The following is a 22,489-nucleotide window of genomic DNA, read 5'->3' on the forward strand; positions in this document are numbered from 1 at the left end:
ATAAATGTCTTTAAAAGGAACATTTTAAAGACATTTAAAGAGCTGGGAGTCAGGAGTTGGATTGGAACCATGGTCCAGGGGCGGATTTATCATGTTTTTAATCATGTTTTTATCATGCTTTTAATCATGCTTTTAATATTCTGTTGGGAGCTGCCTATTATTATTATTATTATTATTATTATTATTATTATTATTATTAAACTCTTCTCCCCCCACCATTGTCCTGATTAAAATGCCCCTACAGGGTTACTGTTTGCCCTGTAGGGGAAAATGTATTGGCACTTTAAAGTTTCCCCCTGTGTAGCACCCTGCTTGTGGTTAACGCTTAGCTGGAATGAAATATTCAATGCAGCAATAGAGAAATTAAAATAATAATTTATTTGTCAGACAAATAAATGAGAGGCACAGTGGTATATGGTTACCAAGCTCTGGCCTGGGCTCCTGCCTTTATGGCCAGCACTTATATTCCCTCAGCCCAGGCCCCTTGCTCCTCCTTTGGCTGCCTCTGTCCAATCAGCCTGGTTGAATTTCCTATTGGCTGATTGCTATAACCTATCCTAAAAGATACACCCATTTCCTATTGCCTTTTATGGGATACAAAAAGCTATATATTCTTCTATCTATAAATGACAAATAAGTAGTCATATATCTTACATTTGTCTCAACAAGGAACCTTAATTACCAGCTCACCTCTTGCCCTCCTTGCCCTATTGCCCTCCAAAACAGATGGTTAATAGTTTTAAATTTTTATCTTAAACAGATGTCAGGGATCTTGGGTTCACATTCTCATGCATCATCAATGAAATATCTCCTTTTTGGAGGTCTTTAAACAAAGGCCTGACAACCATATGTCAGGAGTGCTCGATGGCGTCTCCTGTCTGGCAGGGGGCTGGGCTCGTTTGCCCCTCTGGTCTCCTACAGCAATATGACTCTATGAAATAAGATTTTAACATTTCTTTCTTTCTAGATCCTTTGCATAATTACATTTAAGCCAGTATATTTCATACATTATCATAGATAGCTTTTTAGAAGAATAAACCTTCTCAAAGTAAAAGGAAGGACTAGTTTACAGCCTCAAAATAAAATAGGAAAAAAGCCTCTTCTCCAGCCAGTTGCTTTCTTTTCCATTTGCTCTTGGCCTTTAACCTTAGGAAGATATGGCTCAAGTTTTAATGGGAGGCACATGGTTTTATTTTACTGTTTACCAACCCTTAATTATGTAGGGTCAGTGTAACCTTACTCTCAGCCTATAATTCCCTTTGACTTTGAGAATTGTTTTCTGCTATAAATCAGGGGGCCCCCTTGTCCAGGAGGATAAACATCTTGCCAAAGTACTTAGGCAGCTGGTCTTCTGCCTGGCATAAAACATTTGAAAATCTTTAAGCTCATTTTAAAATACAGACCCTAATCAAACTATAAGCCTTGATAAAAATGCAGGCTATGATTAGATGCCTCATTCCCCCCTTTCAAGCTCAACGACCTTCATCCCAAGTGTCCTTGATAGCTTGACCTTCATCATATTCCTGAGGTAAAGCTCTATATAGGGCCATGATATGAGGTAGAGTTTCATTCGAAATCATCTTGCTAATTGTACTTCTAAAACATGAAATGATACATGGCACCATACATAAAACCATTATTACTACCGTCAAGAAAAACAAGCAAGACAATAGTATCCCATTGAGTCCCGCAACATTAGGTAACCAGTTGGTGAGCCATCCCATATCCCATCCTTCCCATGTTTGTACTGGGACATGTGCTATACTCTCCATCTTTGTGGCCAACACACGGATTGCCTCACCATTATCAGAAATGTTAAAGCAACAGGCATTCCCTGTCAAGTTCAAGACTCCACATAGGCCTCCCTGCCTGGCAAGTACATAATCCATTCCCATTTTCAGCTGCAAAATGGCGGCTCTACTTTCATCCAGCTGTTGTGCAATAAGTCTCAAACTCTGGGCCGTTGCATTGGTTACAAGTTCCACTACTGCTTGTAATCGAATTATTCTGTTTAGATTATAAATAGGATCCCGTGCCCCTTGTATGAGCTCACCAGGATTCCAGGAGGCAGGATCATAATAGGCTATAATGCGCTCTGGTGGCCAATCATCAGTATCGCTCCAACTTTGGGTACTTCCTCCTGCTATACGAGAAATATCAGCGTTTCTTCGTGTACGCTTGGCCGAACTAGTGGGCATAATCCACATTGGTGGTAATATCCATCCCAGGAAACAAGTCCCACTCCATTTGGAAGGGAGTTGCTTGTATGCCCATTCTCCACATATCCACCACAACCATCGGGTCTGAGGTTTTTGGTATGTGGAGTGCATAAGGTGAAATATCAAAAGGGGTAGAGAGTTCACAGTGCAGTATGTTAGATTGCCTTTTTCTGTCACAGTTATGTTCCATACCACTTTCCATGCATGAATAAAAGGAGGTGCACAGGGCAAGGCATTCCGAGTTCGATAGGTAGTACCGTGTGCCCAGGTATTCTTAATATAATCCCAAGTATAGTGACAATGAGAAGAGCCTACCATGGTAGGATCAGCTGCCTCTGATGATTTATGTACACAGAATTCCCCTTGTACAGGTATAACTCGTAGTGGTTTAGTTGAGTTCCATCCGGGGAAATTCTGTACTTCTGTTTGGTGTGGCATTTTGCTTACCATACCAATGGCATTTAATGGTATCGGTAATAAGGGCATACCTCCCTCTGAATCATCTGGCCCAAGAGAGCAAACAAGGCAATTGGTCCTATTTGCAACATTGGCTACCATCTCAGCTAAGCCTACCCACATATTGTGGTCATGGCGGAATCCATATTTAGCAAATTTGGTCAGATTCAAGGACCCTTCCCCTTCCCAAGGGATCAGGATTAATAATAAAATCATGTTTATGTGTAGTATATGCATTCCTTCCACAAAAGATTACCTTATTGTGATAGCATAAAAATATTAGCCCCAATATAATTCCCCCAGTGACAGAAATGGGGAACCACCAAGACCAAAACATATATCCCGAGGATCCCCAATGAGTAATATCCCTGATAATTGTTCCACAAGGGGGCAGTCAATCAATTGTATAAGAGAATCTTCCCGTTCACAGTTGCTGGTTCAGACGCTCCTCAAGCTTCAGGCGTGCGCAGGTCAGCCACCTTCCAGGTTGTGGCTGCAGCAGGCCGGCCGTCTAATGTTGCCCGTGACCTAGCCCGTTCCCGGTAGGGCTAGATACAGGGGTTTTTGGAGAGAGTCAGTTTAAGAGGATTAGAGGGGTCACCTTTGCACGTCCAACTGCCTTCGGACTTCTTCAAACGGGAGTGATGAATCCAGGGGGTCACCTCAGCTACCTTCACCGCTGTTGGAGTAGAGAGCAAGACGGTGTAAGGTCCACGCCACTTAGGTGCAAGTGGATCTCGTTTCCACTCTTTCACCCATACACTATCGCCAGCCTGGAACTGATGAATCGGCTCGGCAATGCTGCACGGCGTGCGCTCGAGGACCCACCTGTTAAGAGAAACAAAAACACGGGAGAGAGATTGCACTTGTTCCTGTGTCACATGGTCTCCTATTTGTTTGAGGTCAGCTGGAATATCCTGAACAAAGGAGGGCGGCCTCCCATACAGGAGCTCAAAAGGTGACAACTTAAGTCTTTTAATGGGTGGCACGTGGTTTTATTTTACTGTTTACCAACCCTTAATTATGTAGGGTCAGTGTAACCTTACTCTCAGCCTATAATTCCCTTTGACTTTGAGAATTGTTTTCTGCTATAAATCAGGGGGCCCCCTTGTCCAGGAGGATAAACATCTTGCCAAAGTACTTAGGCAGCTGGTCTTCTGCCTGGCATAAAACATTTGAAAATCTTTAAGCTCATTTTAAAATACAGACCCTAATCAAACTATAAGCCTTGATAAAAATGCAGGCTATGATTAGATGCCTCACCTGGATGGTGAATGGTGATACGGAAAATCCTGACTTACAGCTCGTTGGGGTGCGTCCTCCTGAAACCAGCCAGCTCAAGGGGGCTTGAAAACTGCTCCTAGATTGTGGTTTGTTTCACTCCAAACAAACTCTGTTAACCCAAGGTTTGCTATTAGCCTACCAGTCATGACCAAAACAGACCATAATCCCCAGTTTGGATGTGACAGTAAGCCAGAGATCGCAGTTTGTTCCTCCTGCTTGTTGATCTCCTCCAGAGATCGCAGTTCTCCCCCAGAGGAGAGGAGCAAAGCAGAAGCGGATTCCACCATGAAGTGTGAATCAGGCCATTCTCTATGCCTTTCCTTTCTCCTTGCCTTTCTTTCTAACTGCTAACTCCCCCGCCCCACCCCATGTGTATTCCTACTTGCCAGCTTGGGATAACATTCAATGCATGTGATGAAGCTTCTGCCCAGAAAATATTGTCTTTATGGTGCCACAAGAGTCTTTAATTTATTTGCTGCAGCTACCCTTCTATATTTATTTAATAATAATAATAATAATTTTTTATTTATACCCCGCCCTCCCCAGCCAAGGCCGGGCTCAGATCGGCTTACAAGCAATAATAAAAACAAGATGAATGATTACAACTTAAAAACAAAAATAAAATACAACATTAAAATAATGGAACATTAAAATATTAAAATGTAGCCTCATTGCAGGAGAAGGAAAAGAAAAAAGAAAAAGGGGGGGGGGAGGGAATCAAATTGGCTCCAAGCCAAAGGCCAGGCGGAACAACTCTGTCTTACAGGCCCTGCGGAAAGAAATCAGATCCTGCAGGGCCCTGGTCTCATGAGACAGAGCGTTCCACCAAGTTGGGGCCAGTGCTGAAAAGGCCCTGGCTCTGGTTGAAGCCAATCTAACTTCCTTAGGGCCTGGGACCACTAGGGTGTTGTTATTTATGGACCTTGAGGCTCTTCGTGGGGCATACCAGGCGAGGCGGTCCCGTAGGTACGAGGGTCCTAGGCCGTGAAGGGCTTTAAAGGTCAAAAGCAGCACCTTAAATCTGACCCTGTACTCCACCGGGAGCCAGTGCAGCTTGTAAAGCACTGGATGAATATGCTCCCATGGCAGAGACCCCATGAGGAGCCTCGCTGCAGCATTCTGTACCCGCTGGAGTTTCTGGGACAGCTTCAAGGGCAGCCCCGCATAGAGCGAATTACAGTAGTCAAGCCTGGAGATGACTGTCGCATGGATCACTGTGGCCAGGTCGGGGCGGGAAAGGTAAGGGACCAACTGCTTGATGCGGCGAAGGTGGAAAAATTAAGAAAATGAAATACTGCCATGAAACAGTGGGTCTCAAACTGTTGAACCCAATCCTTCCCTCTTTGATTTATGCTCCTTTCCAGTCTCCTCAGCCACCACTTGCAGCCATTCTTCCCATGTGAATGCACCAAACCAGGCTGGTGATACATTGTGATGTTGAAAACCTGAGATCACCCTAGTCTTAATTTTGTACGCTTTGGATTTGAGGACCGTGTTTCTTCTGTTTGGTATAGCAGTTTGCACGCGGTTAGTGCAAACAAACAAACAAACAAACAAGCAAGCAAAAAATTGGTGAGTGAACGCTTCAGTATTGAAGAAGAAGTTGCTCTAGTGTATTTTCTCTTTGCCTTGGCTCTCCTTGTTTTTCACAAAGTGAGCTCCTGATTTGGACTGGGTTGCAGTGCTAGGGGAGAAAGTTCAACAGCCTCTCCGCCCCGCTCAAGTACCCTTTTCCTGCCACCAGCGCGGTGCACTTAGCCTTTCTGCAACCTGCTTTAGGCAATCTGAAAAGAAACCAGAGTGCTGGATTTAAAGAACCTTGTGGGAGATGTGATCACAGCTGTCCTGTTGACTCATTTAGTTTGGCCTTCACTGAGGGAAGAAATCTGTTTCTGGGCTGAACCACTTCACATGGGAAATGGTTGGGGGAGAGGTGGTTTGGTCTAGCCTTTGCTTTACTACTTGCAGAGAATCACTCTTAACCCTAATCCCACCTCATATCCCCTGGGCTGCTCTTAACTAAAAATCAAAGTGTTGGCAGAGAAGAGTTAGAATTAAGTTTTCTTTGCTTTGTGAGCTTCCCAGAGATCTCCTGCCATGGAGTGGCCGTATAAAGGGAGAATAAAATAAAAGATAAATCTTGGATCTGCTGTGTAATGTGTGGTTTCTAACATAGGACGGGCCCTGCTTAATCATCCGTAACCTCTAAGCAGCATACATAGAAATATTGATAAAGCCAAACATTAAAGGCAAGTTAATCTAAAAATGCATTAAAATATAAGTTAAATCAGTTGTTTAAAATATACATAAAATAATAAAACCACATACTAAAATTGCATGCCTTCTTGTAAGCTAGAAGTGATATAAAATATGTGTAAAATATAAGTGATGCTGGCAATTCATATGATTTACATCATTATTTCAAAGCTGCATTGCTAACAGAGCTTCCATTTCTTTCTTTCTTGTATTTCAGTAATAACAATCCTTATGCTTCATTTGGAACAACTCAGGCATGGGATGAAGAGAAAAACTTGTGGAGTGCCCCTCATGACATCTCCCACACAGAAGCCGATGATGACCGGATATTGTACAACTTAATTGTGGTTAGAGACAAACTGGACAAAGATTCTGAGGTAAGTCCTGTATGTGGACACTGAATAAATGCTGAATAAATAAATGTGAATGATTATGGTTACGATTTTAAAAAACAAAAAACATGCCCTTATTCTTAACCTGATGGTTGCTGTTAGTTTATTAACTTCATCTAGAAATCTTGAACATAGTTTTTTTTATGTTAATTTGCACATATCTCTTCAGCAAGAGAAAACACAGCTGGAAAAAAATTAAGCAGCTAATTAGATTAAGCAAAAGAGTTGCTTAGGAATTTCTAATTTAGGGTTGCTATATTTTGAAGAGCAGATCAGACTGCAGATCAGACCTTTAACCCAACATATGGCAACCCTAGTATGTGTCTGTGTTTGTGTGTATCTATGCACTCATATAAGGGAAGGGGAGAAGGGGAGTGGAAGGTCAGTGTAGAGGGAAGAATAGAATGAGAGGATAAAGATCAAAAGGAAAAGGAAAAGGAAGGGGGAAGGGAAGAATTGAATGAGGGCAAAGAGTGCAAGAGTAGGAGTAGGGGTTTGGAGGTAAAAGTCAGAGTTCAAGACAGAATCAAGTTAAAAATGGGAGGTGATGTTAAAAAATCAAAATGTAAAGATTCCCCCCCTTTCTTTGGAGTTAAAAATGCAAAATCAAGATGCAAATTAAGGTTTGAAGGCAGAGTTTAACCAGCTGCTGTGCGGTTCTTCCTAGCTCTGGGTCCTGGTATACTCAGCTGAAAGTTAACACAGCTCTCTCCTGCCTCCTCAAATTGGAAGAGAGAGGGGACGAGAATTTAGATGAGATAAAACAATAACAAAATAAAAATAAGAGGGATGGAGATGGCGATATCCCTTTTAAAAGAGAGGAAAGGGGAGGCAAGATGGTGATCGCCACGGCCTCACAGAGCTGCTAGGGACCACCAACACCAATTACATGGTTTGGCTGTTCCCCACGCTACCGACACCACCACCACCACCGCTGCAAATGGGGGAGAGCCAGGGGAGCCCAATGTGGGAGCCGAAGAGGCCACTTGGAGCCCCCTGTTCCCCAACAACCTCTGCCCCGGATCGCCCTGGCAGCAGCCAAACAGAGCCCGGAGGCCTGGGGAGCTGAGCAAAGAAACTCACTCCGCTCTGGAGCTGAGGAAAGAATGCAGCGGTGCCTCCCATCTGAGCATCCCTCAACGGCCACCACTGCCATGGCCGCCACCACAGGAGGAAGGCAGGAAGGGACTGGGAGACCCAAGGAGGCCATTCACAGCCTCATGGGTGGCTGGAAACGGGAGCAGGCCAGGGGATCATCCTGGGGGGCAGTGCACACTGTGCGAGCCTTTTCCCTTCCAGCGGAGGGGTGCCGGCAGCAGCCAGTGATGGGTACATCAAGCAGCGGTGGTGATGATCTCAGGGAGTGGGGTTGGGTTACCCAATTCAGCTCTTGCCTTGTTATCATTAGACTTAAATTTAAACAATAACTTTAAATGCAGAGACTTAGTATTTTTTCTATTATCAGCAGCCCAATTAACGATAGTCGGATACTGGAAACAACCTATAGAAATTCCTGTTGCAATCTGGGTAAATAATATTTGGAATGTGGCTCTATCATGAGGCCTTACTTGCCACAGAGGGGTAATTGAAGGCACTTCAAGAATAGACACTTTTGGAGACTTGGCTTCCATTCCCTTCATTTATAAATGAGACAAAAGGTACATTTATTCCACCCACAATACAAGTGTCTCTATGGAGAGGATGCTTGAATTGATAATGCATAAATAATGCATTGATATGCATTGATAATGCATAAATAAACATATTGCTTGCGTATTGTGTGCTACGTATGAAACTTAATAAGAATGTACCACTGGACAAGTTACTGTAGATATATGTTGTTCTTGTATTTACATGAAAACCAATAAAAATTATTTGGACCCAAAAAAAGGTGGCCTTTGTTTTGATTCCCGCCAAACAACACTAAAATCAAGGGGAAAGCCTGGAAAAGAGGAAAGAGCCTTGAGAGGAAATATGATAGCCATCTTCAGATATCTCAAGAGCTGTCACATGGAAAATGGAGAAAGCTTGCTTTCTCCTGCTCCAGAGGTTAGGACCCGAACCAATGGCATCTAGTTACAAGAAGGACAGTCTGACTAAACATCAGGAAGAGATGTTTGACAGTGAAACAGACTCCCAGGAGAGGTCCTGGACATTCCTTCCTTAGAGGTTTTTAAATAGAGGGTGGATTGTTAGAGCTAGTTTAGATTCCTGCATTGCAGGGGGTTAGGCTAGATGACCATCAGGGTCCCTTACGACTCTGATTCCACAATAACTAGTAAGTCCCATCAGTGAAATTCGGCAAGAGCCTGTGCAACGGGTCTTCCCTTATCCCTCCCCATATGCCCCCAAAATTGGCTCGGAAAGAGGTTCAGGAGAATCCTTGTAGCAGCGCGCAGCTGGGGGATTGTTTGCCCCAGTAGAATGGTTGCCTTGGAGTGGTGTTCATTGCATCCTCTAGAGCACACATGAATGACACGGGCCGATGTTAAGTGGGGCCAAAATGGATCAGGCATCTTAGTCTAGACAGGGAAGTTGTAAATTGTGTTCCAGAAAAATGACTTCTGAGTCTGTTATCTTGTTGTAAGTTCCTTTATCTTACAAGAGGCTTGTAACTTATTGTATTAATATTTTAAAATACAACAGTGTTTGAGTGTATTATTGTCTTGATTGAAGTCCCCAACCATGCCCAAGAGAAGAGTGACGGAAAACATGGATCAAATATTGAGTCTCCTAAGCTATTCAGAAGAAATGTATTGACTGGAGTGTTGGAAAATGTTAATTTGCATGTACAAGCATGTCATACTGCTAGACACTGGCAAGATCTCCAGAAATAGATTTCTGGATTTAGATGATGGCTTATAAAAATGCCTAGTACTACTTTTCTATAAAAAGAGGTGCCGGAACTCACCATGAACACCTCCCTTGTTCTCTTATAATGGCAATGGCACCCGCCTGAGAGGGCCGGAACTGGCGAGTTCTGGTGAGTTCCGAATGAAAAAAGCCCTGCATATGCCAAACACACTTCTGCATTTCTTGCCTCATTCCCCCAGGGAAAACCCACACTTTACCACTGAATCGGAGCAAACATCAGTTGGGTTTTCCATGGACTGATGTTTGCTCAGATTTAGCAGTAAAGAGCGAGTTTTCCTGGGGAAAGCGGCAGGGGAAACAGCTCTGACCCCTGCTTTCTAGGCACGGGACCAGCAGAGGTGTGGATGAGCCTGAAAGGCAGTGCTGTTGAGCTTGCTCAGATAAAAGAATGAAAGCAAGGAACTGAATCAGCAAAGATGTTTACAAAGGATTTCCTGGAATAGAAGTCACGAAACCTCCTTTCCTGTTTCCAGAAATGGCTCCATAATCCCCCCTGTCATTATAGTGTCAACATGGTCAAATAAATCCTTCTTTACGTAGAAGAAATAGGACTAAGATACTTCCAGATTAGTGAGTGATCTTGGAAAGTAAAAGTCCAGTAAAGTAAGTGTGTGTGTGTGTGTGTGTGTGTGTGTGTGTGTCACTTGAAGGCGCTCAGAGGAGGTGGAAGGAGTAGACTAGGAGAGCAGCAAGCTCTTATATGCAATGACTTTCATCTTCAGTAAAGAGCAAAATCACTTTTCCCACTTCTTTAAAGAGGACTTGGTCCTCTGTGACAAGCAGTGGTTTTAGATGGGAACTATAAGGCATGTGACTGGACATAATCCTCTTAGTGTTGTTACATTCCAGCTCTCCACATGGGTTTAGTATAAGCTGGTAGCCTTTCAGATTCAGAGGATAGGTTTGAGATGTTAGGAAGTGATGGTGTCAGTTTTCCTGGTGAAGGGTAATGCTTGACTGTTAATCCTGTAGCTCAGTGGATCCTGGATCTTCCATTTATGTGGGATTGAGGCTTAGAATTGCAGTGATATGAATGTTTATTTCCTGCAAGTATACCCTAATAATAGAGTAACAGAAAATGCGTGTGGTGGGTATTATTCAAGTCTATCTTTCTCACATATAATCTACCATATTATTCTGTGTATAAGACTAGGTTTCCCCCCTAAAAAATAATGTCAAAAATTAGGGGGCGTCTTATACACAGGGCCATTTCCCCCCATTTTCTTAAATCCGTGTCCCAAAAAACAGGGGGCGTCTTATACATGGGGACAATCTTATAGATGGAAAAATACAGCAGTTCTCTGTGTAGGAAACTTTATGTACCTTTATGAGAACTAAGCCCTGAGTTAACTATTTTGGGGGTTCCTTTTGTCTATATGTGAATCAAAGGGATTCAGCAGCTAGAATAAGCAGCCATGAAGTTTTGGGAACCTTGCCTTATATACAAAAGTGCTTCCATCTCTCTCTCTCTCTAGAGCAGGGGCAGTCAACCTTTTTATATCTACCGCCCACTAAGACATCTTTCTTGATGGTAGTTTCCTTACCGCCATAGGCGCCGACTCCATGGGGCCTGAGGGGGCCCGAGCCCCCTCAAAAATTCGTTTGGGGGGGCTCTGCCCCCCCAATAATCTCAGGCGCCCCTCCAGCAGAGCGCCACCGCGCCCCTCCCCCAGCCCAAAATGCACAGGGTCGGGCTGCATGCCTCCTGCCCTCCCTCCCGAGCAAAAGCTCCACCCAATTTCCTTCGGAGCTGATTAATAGGCGCAGCACGCTCTCCCCTATTCGCTCACGAGGAGGCGGCGCCACTTTATCTGCATATTCATGAGCTTATTTATTATTCATGAGCTTTCCCGGGCCCCCCAATATTTTTTATAAGTCCGCGTCCCTGCTTACCGCCCCCCAGTGCTCAATGGAAGGAGGATTCAGCTCGTGCCGTAGAACCCCCTACCGCCCACCTAGAATCCTGAAACGCCCACCAGGGGGCGGGAGGGACCAGGGGGACAATCCCTGGTCTAAAGAATAGAAGACAGAAGTTTGTGCAAAATTGTAGACATACTGACCGAAGGTAACCTTCAATATACTTTCATGTTCCAAGCCACAAGACTGAAAAAGTGAAAGAAAAATCTGTCCCCAGATTGCTTTCACTTCTTTCACTTGCTTTCACTTCTAGGTTTGCTTTCCTGTGATGACTTGGGGAAAGTACCACTGTGCTACTATGTAATTGATTTCCACTAAAACAAAAACCTCTGCCTCATTTAACATTTATTCTTTTCATAACAAAATGAATGCATATAATTTTCTTTTTCTGATTTCTGACTTTTGGAATCTTGCAACGAACAGCTGCAACTTGATTTAAGTACATTTAATAAACATTTTATTTTGAAAATCCAGTTTCATGGCAGTTTTCAGTGTGCAAAGTGCTTGTTGATCCCCACAACAATTCCCACAAACGAAAAAACCTGCTGGATTGCTCAGTTGGTTAGAACGTGGTCCTGATAACACCAAAATCTCAGATTCTATCCCCATACAGTGGTGCCTCGCAAGACGAAATTAATCCGTTCCGCGAGTCTCTTCGTCTAGCGGTTTTTTCGTCTTGCGAAGCAACCTGATTAGCGGATTAGCGCTATTAGCGGTTTAGCGGCTATTAAAGGCTTAGCGGCTATTAAACGATTAGTGGCTATTAAAGGCTTAGCGGCTTAGAAAAAGGGGGGGGAAATCGGAACACTCGCAAGACGTTTCCGTCTTGCAAAGCAAGCCCATAGGGAAATTCGTCTTGCGAAGCAGCTCAAAAACGGAAAACCCTTTCGTCTAGCGGGTTTTCCGTCTTGCGAGGCATTCGTCTTGTGGGGCACCACTGTAATTGAGCTTGGCAAAGGGTTGGACTAGATGATTCTCAGGGTCCCTTTCAATCCTGTGATTTATGGTTTTGAACTGCAGTGGTTAATAAACTGTATGTCTGTGACTCAGATAATTATGTTTGTTGAACTTCACAAGGCCAGTGAAGTGAGAGGCAGCCAAAAGTAGGATTGCAGGCAGAAATTTCAACAATATTAATTTTAAAATGCTCTCAATATTGCACATGTTTTATTAGATAAAACTTAGATAACTAGGAAGGTGGGTTACTTCATGTTTCAAAATGGCTCCTGACTGATTTCTTTTATTCTACAACATCACAGCCTTTCCCTTTCCCTATTGAGAAGATGGAAGTGTATCTGTCAACTGCTTTCAGGGAGATAATGACATTGGAAAATAAAGTAACCCAAGGACTTGTTAGAGAACTGTGAAAGGCTTTGACACTTGGGTAAATCAGCCACATCTTAAGCGAACATGAACTTTTTCTTTGAGCCACAGCACAGTACACAAACACAAGGGAAAGAGAACCTAGACCCCAATTATTTGGCCTACATTCTTTGAAAGAAATCCAAATTTGGTGTCCCAATTATGGAAGGAACTGTATTCAGTGCTGGTGGTGCCCTTGCGAGAAGAATGCTACAAAAACTAAGCTTCACAGCACAATGAAGCTGCTCTGCTGGACTGTCACATCCAGCAGTACAAAAGAAGCCAACCTCTTAGTGAGAGAGGAGCAGAACATTTGGAGAACAATTATGTACAGTCTGTTGGCATGATGTGTATTTAAGCCTTTGGTTTTGTGTTTAATTTGGCTTCCGTTTTACATGTAGTACTCTCCTTTATGCGTGGATTTGAAATCTTAAGCTCACGGAACAAAAGTTCTAGAAATTTTGCAGGATAGATATTGGGGATGACTGAGAACTTGGTTGTCCATTTCTACTGGGCAGAAAGGCTGGAGACACAGGGCCATCCTCCCACCCATTAGGTGGGGTGAAGCAGCTGCCTCAGGTGGCAGAAATGCAAGAGGCATCCTGCCCCAGTGCCCCCACCGAAGCAAACCAGGTGAGGGGGGCTTTGGCAGCCCTGTAGAGTTCAGGTTTGCAAAGCTAATCTTTCTGTTAAGCTCTTGGATTTCGTAATGCTTTTGCCACGATACCTGTAGCCTTAAAGTCTAGAAATGACTGCATAGGATAGGATTAAGGATAGGATAGGATTAAGGCAGTTGATAACATACATACATATTTTTCTCACACTCATTTGAGAGCTTTCTGTGTTTGTATATTGATGCTCAGCTGAGCCTGTTGTAAATCAGAGGTGGGGAACTGCCTGGCCAAATCTCAGCCGGCCAAATCCCTGAGTCCGCTCTCCTCCATAGACCAGCTTTGACAGGGGGGCTGGTGTCATGTGACGGACACCTGTGAAAGTTCAGTCAAGGCTTTGGAGTCCGGCCCTTTATCTTATTCTGCTTCCAGACTGCTCCACAACTGCAGTGCAAAGTCATATTTCAGTTTTCTTAAAGTTGTATATTTTTCCCCAGTGCTACTCCTGTTGAGCTGTGTTATTATATCCAAAATAGTGTCAATCAGCTAAGATTACAGACTGAAGAAGGGAATTCAAATGCACCCAGTTGGTATATGACACAAGAAAGTCATTCAGTTTTTGTTTTATTTCTTACAGTGTTCTTACAATATTTCTTTTTATGTTGTGAACCACCCCGTGATCTTTGAAGGGCAGTATACAAATTTAATTAATTAATTAATAATACAATCTGATGTGTTGCCAATTTGGTTTTCTTAATAACTGCTACTTGTGAAATTGTGAGGGGAGTGGTCCTACGGCTGTGGATCTCAAGCATTTTTCAGAGGCCTTATTTTATTTTATTTTATATACCATCCTATACCTGCAGGCCTCAGGGTGGTTTACAAGATAAAATTACAATAGAAAAACACAAAGCGCATAATCAAAATAAAAACAAAATAAAAATATAAACAAAATATAATCAGGAAGAGCCTCCCCCGCAACACACATAGTTAAAAACAATTTTAAAAACACAATTAAAAAGCAGTTTAAAAGAATGTGAACAGTACTCTCTGCTGGGTAGCAGCAGTCCTTGGTAAGCCTGTCTGGCCCCGTCCTGGGCATGGCGGAGAGGTCGGAGCAGCACCCCCAGACTCTGGGCAAGGAAGTCCGTGGTCTGTCAGGCCCTCTCTCTTCTGGACCCAGGAGTCAGGGAAATTAGACTCCTTTTATTCCTAGTGACATTTTTGTCCCCCACAAAGACAATTTGGGACTGTAAGACACTGTCCAAGACTTTTTGTCTTTCAGTCTGCCTGCCTCACCCCATCAGCATTAAACAGTGGAGACTTATTAGAAGTCTTACTTCTTGCTTCTGTCCTCTTGACATTTTGCTAATGCTGCTGTGCTTTGTCAGTATCCCAAAAAAGGTTTTGAACGACATTTTGGAAACTTGTTCTTCCATAAGAATGGTTTGCATATGTACTTAACAAAGGAATAATTTTGTATATCACTTAATTTCTCAAAAGTAGGAGCATGCTGAAACTCGATATCTAGTATGGGCCAGTATTTTTGCTTCCAGTGGAGACCCCACTTAGTAGTTTCTTTTGTGATTTCTTGGTGCCCCCTAGTGGGGAAATTACGCAGATCAATGCTATTTGAAGTTAAAAGGAGTAATTGCATAAGTGCCTGAGAAGGAAACTACTGTAATTATATGTGGGACTGCTGTTTACCAACACAAAGTTCTTGTTTCTGTGCCAGGCAACGGTACCTTTCTATGTTCTGTCGCCATCTTCTTTCCTCAAATGATTTAGCTCCAATTACAGCTTCTATGTTTCAGTTTCCTTTAGGGTTGCCATACTTCTGGGAATTCCCTGACGTGTCCTCTTTTGTGGGTCCTACATGCCTGTCCCCCCTTCATGGATCACTGCCTTGCCGTGGCGAAGGGGCTTGAAGAACTCAGAGAAGCTATGAACTACGCCGAGCAGGGCACCCAAGATGAACAGGTCATAGTGGAGAGTTTTGACCAAACGTGATCCACCTGGAGTAGGAATCGGCAAGCCACTCCAGTATCCCTGCCAAGAAAACTCCATGGACAAAGACAACAGGCATATAAAAGTTATGACACTGGAAGATGAGCCCCTCAGGTCGGAAGGTGTCCAACATGCTACTGGGGAAGAGCGGAGGACAAGTACAAGTAGATCCAGAGCTGATGAAGCGGCTGGGCCAAAGCCGAAAGGACGCTCAGTTGTGGATATGCATGGAAGCGAAAGGAAAGTCCAATGCTGTAAAGAAAAATATTGCATAGGAACCTGGAATGTAAGAACCATGAACCTGGGTAAGTTGGATGTGGTCAAAAATGAGATGGCAAGAATAAATATTGACATCCTGGGCATCAGTGAGCTAAAATGGACGGGAATGGGCGAATTCAGTTCGGATGACTACCATATCTACTACTGTGGGCAAGAAACCCGTAAGAGAAATGGAGTGGCCCTCATAGTCAACAAAAGAGTGGCGAAAGCTGTACTGGGATGCAGTCTCAAAAATGATAGAATGATCTCGATACGAATCCAAGGCAGACCTTTTAACATCACAGTAATCCAAGTTTATGCACCAACTACTGGTGCTGAAGAAACTGAAATTGACCAGTTCTATGAAGACTTACAAAACCTTATCGAAGTGACACCAAAGAAGGATGTTCTGCTCATTATAGGGGATTGGAATGCTAAAGTAGGGAATCAAGAGATAAAAGGAACAACTGGCAAGTTTGGCCTTGGAGATCAAAACGAAGCAGGGCAAAGGCTAATAGAGTTCTGTCAAGAGAACAAGCTGGTCATCACAAACACGCTTTTCCAACAACACAAGAGACGACTCTACACATGGACATCCCCAGATGGGCAACATCGAAATCAGATTGATTATATTCTCTGCAGCCAAAGATGGAGAAGCTCTATACAGTCAGCAAAAACAAGACCTGGAGCTGACTGTGGCTCAGATCATCAGCTCCTTATAGCAAAATTCAAGCTTAAACTGAAGAAAGTAGGAAAAACCACTGGACAGGTAAGATACAATCTAAACCAAATCCCTTATGAATACACAGTGGAAGTGAGGAACAGGTTTAAGGATTTAGATTTGCTGGACAGAGTGCCTGAAGAACTATGGATGGAGGCTCGCAACATTATACAGGAGGCAGCAACTAAAACCATCCCAATGAAAAAGAAATGCAAGAAAGCAAAGTGGCTGTCCAAAGAGGCCTTACAAATAGCGGAGGAGAGAAGGCAAGCAAAATGCGAGGGAGATAGTGAAAGATACAGGAAATTGAATGCAGATTTCCAAAGAACAGCAAGGAGAGACAAGAAGGCCTTCTTAAACGAGCAATGCAAAGAAATAGAGGAAAGCAACAGAATGGGAAGAACCAGAGATCTGTTCAAGAAAATCGGAAATATGAAAGGAACATTTCGTACAAAGATTACCATAATAAAGGACAAAAGTGGTAAAGATCTAACTGAAGCAGAAGACATCAAGAAGAGGTGGCAAGAATACACAGAGGAATTATACCAGAAAGATATGGATGTCTCGTACACCCCAGGTAGTGTGGTTGCTGACCTTGAGCCAGACATCCTGGAGAGTGAAGTCAAATGGGCCTTAGAAAGCACTGCAAATAACAAGGCCAGTGGAAGTGATGGTATTCCAGCTGAACTGTTTAAAATTTTAAAAGATGATTCTGTTAAGGTGCTACACTCAATATGCCAGCAAGTTTGGAAAACTCAGCAGTGGCCAGAGGATTGGAGAAGATCAGTCTACATCCCAATCCCAAAGAAAGGCAGTGCCAAAGAATGCTCCAACTACCGCACAATTTCACTCATTTCACATGCTAGCAAGGTTATGCTTAAAATTCTACAAGGAAGGCTCAAGCAGTATGTGGACCGAGAACTCCCAGAAGTGCAAGCTGGATTTAGAAGAGGCAGAGGAACCAGAGACCAAATTGCAAACATGCGCTGGATTATGGAGAAAGCCAGAGAGTTCCAGAAAGACATCTACTTCTGCTTCATTGACTATGCAAAAGCCTTTGACTGTGTTGACCACAGCAAACTATGGCAAGTTCTTAAAGAAATGGGAGTGCCTGATCACCTCATCTGTCTCCTGCGAAATCTCTATGTGGGACAAGAAGCTACAGTTAGAACTGGATATGGAACAACTGATTGGTTCCAAATTGGGAAAGGAGTACGGCAAGGCTGTATATTGTCTCCCTGCTTATTTAACTTATATGCGGAATTCATCATGCGAAAGGCTGGGCTGGATGAATCCCAAGCCGGAATTAAGATTGCCGGAAGAAATATCAACAACCTCAGATATGCAGATGACACAACCTTGATGGCAGAAAGTGAAGAGGAATTAAAGAACCTTTTAATGAGGGTGAAAGAGGAAAGCGCAAAATATGGTCTGAAGCTCAACATCAAAAAAACGAAGATCATGGCCACTGGGCCCATCACCTCCTGGCAAATAGATGGGGAAGAAATGGAGGCAGTGAGAGATTTTACTTTCTTGGGCTCCATGATCAGTGCAGATGGTGACAGCAGTCACGAAATTAAAAGATGCCTGCTCCTTGGGAGAAAGGCGATGGCAAGCCTAGACAACATCTTAAAAAGCAGAGACATCACCTTGCCAACAAAGGTCCGTATAGTAAAAGCCATGGTTTTCCCAGTAGTGATGTATGGAAGTGAGAGCTGGACCATAAAGAAGGCTGATCGCCGAAGAATTGATGCTTTTGAATTATGGTGCTGGGGGAGACTCTTGAGAGTCCCATGGACTGCAAGAAGATCAAACCTCTCCATTCTGAAGGAAATCAGCCCTGAGTGCTCACTGGAAGGACAGATCGTGAAGCTGAGGCTCCAATACTTTGGCCACCTCATGAGAAGAGAGGACTCCCTGGAAAAGACCCTGATGTTGGGAAAGATGGAGGGCACAAGGAGAAGGGGACGACAGAGAATGAGATGGTTGGATGGTGTTCTTGAAGCTACTAGCATGAGTTTGATCAAACTGCGGGAGGCAGTGGAGGACAGAAGTGCCTGGCGTGCTCTGGTCCATGGGGTCACGAAGAGTCGGACACGACTAAACGACTAAACAACAACAACAACAACAACATGCCTGTCCGGGGGGGGGGATTTTACATTTGAAAGCAAATGTCCTGGATTTTGTTTTTTTTTAATGTGGGTGGGTGGCTCTGGTTGGTTCAGGCTCTGGCTCTGGCATGGGCAGCTTGGGCTTGGCAGTGGGGCTATTGGGTCGACTGCCCTAAAAAAGCTTGCCGCTTCCACTTCCTGGCTATAATAATTCATGCAGATTTCATCGTAAATTGATAATAATGCTACCTCTGGATCTTCAGGCAGCTTTAACCCAGTGATTTCTGTTCTTTCCTTAAACACCCTTTGCCCCCAAAATTGTACATATTTACCCCCCCCCCCCAATATGTGAACATAATTTCCTGTTTCCTGGCATCCCCTCCAACATAACACCGAATATTCCTTGTCTATTTGATTTAATCTGACTGGTGTCAGACCATCTCCAAATTAATTTATAATAATTTTCTTTTATCGACTGGACCTAATGGTCAGGGGTCCCTTTACCTTTTTATTCTTATAGACAACGTTTTCAACGTACGTTTCTCCCAGCTTTGACTATCTATTTGCCCTGATGTCTCCTTTTCCCTCACCTCTTTTAATTGATCTTCCATTTCTAGTAATATTTAATAAATTTCACTGGTTTCCCCTTTTATAACTGTATTTTCTTTTTTATCTCTCCTTTTATAATAATTTCCCCCCAAATTTTGTATATTCTTTGCTGTTCTTGTTTTCCCTTAACCACTTCTTTGCCCATTGCTTCAGTTGTATACAGTTATACCATGTTATTTTACTTCCTATTAGAGCATCTCTTATTTGTTCTTTGTTTCTCATTTTCCCTACCCAATCATTTATTTTAAGTATTTTCTTCTCTTTCACTTCTTTTTCAATTTCCTTTTTAAAATTTACTGGGAAGTCTTCTATCATCACCACCAGGGTTAGTGGGGAATTTGCTGGTATCAATTTTCCTTTATATTCTGCCCATATCTCAATAATTTTAATAAGGGATTTTCAATATTCTGCCACTATTTTCTATTTGGTTTGATAAAAATATATATTCACTAACTTCTCCTTCATTTCCTGTGTACCACTCTCTAACCATTCTAACTCTCCTTGTTCTGTTATCCCGTGTATGACATATCATAACTGATTTGCTATATAATATGACTTTATGTTAGGGAGCCCCAGTCTACCTAATACTAATTCCCCTCATCACTGCTTTCATTGTATCCCATATTATTGCTTGAGTATTGTCAGGGAACTGCCATTGGAGCCAGAGGGAGAGGGAGGGCTCCAGAGGAATTCCGGAGAGCGTCCCGGGAGGGAGAGAAGCAGCACATCTTCTGGGGAAGGAAATCAGCGTAGCACCAGTGGAGAAGGGGGGCAGATGGGGGAATCGGCGAGGTGGCTCCAAGACTCCTTGCCGGGGACCAGCGGGGAGAGCACGGGTCCTCCGCTGCCCACACCCTCCCTGCGCAGAAGGCTTTCACGCAGGGAGACTAGGCGGAGACTAGGCGTCAAAGAGCTTCTTTGCTGGAGGAAGTTTAAGAAACGCCCACTGACGGATTCTGCCAGCGACTGAGACAGCCATGGGTGAGTGGCTGTCCGGACAGAAAAGGTTCACTCAGGCAACCCAGCCAAGTGTTGGCACAGCTTACGCACGAGTAACCCTTAGAACCATTACAAGTACTTTGCCTCTTCTTATTGATCTCCCATACATCTAATAATTCTTTCTCTATCTTATTTACTGTTTGACTATTATTGAAGATCCTCGTGTCTAACCTCCATCTTCTGGTAATCTTTCTTTATTTTTTATACCATATTAACCAATGTGTGGTCGGTTACCTTTATTATTCCAATTTCTGTATTTGTTATTTTAGAACACTAAGATTTTTGAAACAAAGATATAACCGATCCTTGAGTAGGTCTTATGCACTGGTGAGAAGAACGAAAATTTATTCTCTCCTCCTCTCATCACTCTCCAAACATCTTTCATATTTGACCACAAACTTGACATGACCCAACAGTGTGACGCGGCAGCTAAAAAAGCCAATGCAATTCTGGGCTGCATCAATAGGAGTATAGCATCTAGATCAAGGGAAGTAATAGTGCCACTGTATTCTGCTCTGGTCAGACCTCACCTGGAGTACTGTGTCCAGTTCTGGGCACCACAGTTCAAGAAGGACACTGACAAACTGGAACGTGTCCAGAGGAGGGCAACCAAAATGGTCAAAGGCCTGGAAACGATGCCTTATGAGGAACGGCTAAGGGAGCTGGGCATGTTTAGCCTGGAGAAGAGGAGGTTAAGGGGTGATATGATAGCCATGTTCAAATATATAAAAGGATGTCACATAGAGGAGGGAGAAAGGTTGTTTTCTGCTGCTCCGGAGAAGCGGACACGCAGCAATGGATCCAAACTACAAGAAAGAAGATTCCACCTAAACATTAGGAAGAACTTCCTGACAGTAAGAGCTGTTCGACAGTGGAATTTGCTGCCAAGGAGTGTGGTGGAGTCTCCTACTTTGGAGGTCTTTAAGCAGAGGCTTGACAACCATATGTCAGGAGTGCTCTGATGGTGTTTCCTGCTTGGCAGGGGGTTGGACTCGATGGCCCTTGTGGTCTCTTCCAACTCTATGATTCTATGATTCTATGATTCTATATCTTTCCTTTTCATAATTTTAGCTAATCCTGTAATGTTATTACATCTTTCCTCTGGGGTGGGATTTGACTTATCCAGTCATTTATCTAGTACCATATTGAAATCTCCTGCCATAATCATATAACCCTTTTGAATACCCCCTATTTCCTTAAACACTTTATCAAAAAATTCCCTCTGATTTTCATTGCGAGCATAAATATTAATTATAGTGTATTCTTCCCCCACCATTGTTCCCTGAATTATAATGTATCTTCCCTCAGGATCTATCTTCATCTTTAATATACTAGATCCGCATCTCTTTGAAATTACTGTTGCTATCCCTCTTGATTTTGAAGTACCATATGCTTTTTCACAATTATTTATACATCTCAGTCTGAGTTCATTAACCGCCTCTTTCGTCTGATGCGTTTCCTGTAAAAATATTATAACTTCTTTATCTTTATTCAGTAATGTTTCTATCCTCCTTTTCATAATCGACCTCAGCCCTCTCATGTTTAAGGTTGAAATCCTTATTTCATTATCAGTGAGTTAAATGTACTTCTTAATTTCTGGTCTCGTGTCTTATGATACTTATATAACCCATTACCCACCCCATTCAATCCCCTCCCCTCCCCCACCCCTCCCATACCCAGACATTCCATTTTGTCCTCCCCCCTATTTTCTTAAATTATTTCACCTCTCCCATTGCCCTAATTGTTGGGGGGGGGGGGGGAGGCGGCGCCTCTGATCACGGAGCCACAGCAGAACTTCTCCCATTATATTTGTTATGTCTTCACTCTGATATTTCGTTCAGCCTTTACTTTCAGTCCTCAATAGTCATTTTTTGTCTTCTGGCACCCCCAGTTCCATGAAAACAGGGTGCTGGATTAAACGGACCACTGGCCTTCTGTTTCTGTGTACAGGATGTTTCTGAGAAGGGCCCCTTATAGACAGCCAAACTGGCAGTATTAGTAAGGTGCTCACAAGGAGGTTCACTGTCGTCTTAATATTACAGGAGATGCTGTCACAACAACATTTCTGAAGTAGGAGGGGAAACAGGAGTTTGTTCTAATGTTCTAATTAACACTTGCAGCCAACAAACACGGCTGCGCTGCCATTCCAAAGGGAGAGGGTCATCTGTGAAGGCATTTATGTTTTGAGAGTGCTTGGACTTGGATTGACTTTAGACACCAGTAGCCCACTCAACTAACACGGGAATGGCTCATGTATGCCATTAATAGCCAACCTTCTCAGGTCCCCCAGCAAAGCAGGTTCCACCTTAAATATATTGCATATGCCTGTCCTCCTTCTCCTTATATTTATTGGCATTATAAGGCCATACCTTGTTCTTCTCTTTCCAGGATGAGGGGGCAGGGGGGTCCTATG

At 43.3% G+C, this 22,489-nt stretch overlaps 1 protein-coding gene across 1 annotated transcript in view; it reads left to right on the plus strand.

Annotated features, from left to right (window-relative positions):
* The window catches only part of MREG (melanoregulin), a 51,195-nt gene that overhangs the window by 6,527 nt on the left and 22,179 nt on the right, over window positions 1-22,489 (plus strand). The window contains exon 2 of the mRNA XM_082209992.1: window positions 6,433-6,592. Within this exon, the coding sequence (XP_082066118.1) occupies window positions 6,433-6,592 (160 nt within the window). The remainder of the gene's footprint in view (window positions 1-6,432; window positions 6,593-22,489) is intronic.

Source organism: Podarcis vaucheri, assembly GCF_965113315.1.
Source record: "Podarcis vaucheri genome assembly, chromosome: 1".
Taxonomy (NCBI): domain Eukaryota; kingdom Metazoa; phylum Chordata; class Lepidosauria; order Squamata; family Lacertidae; genus Podarcis; species Podarcis vaucheri.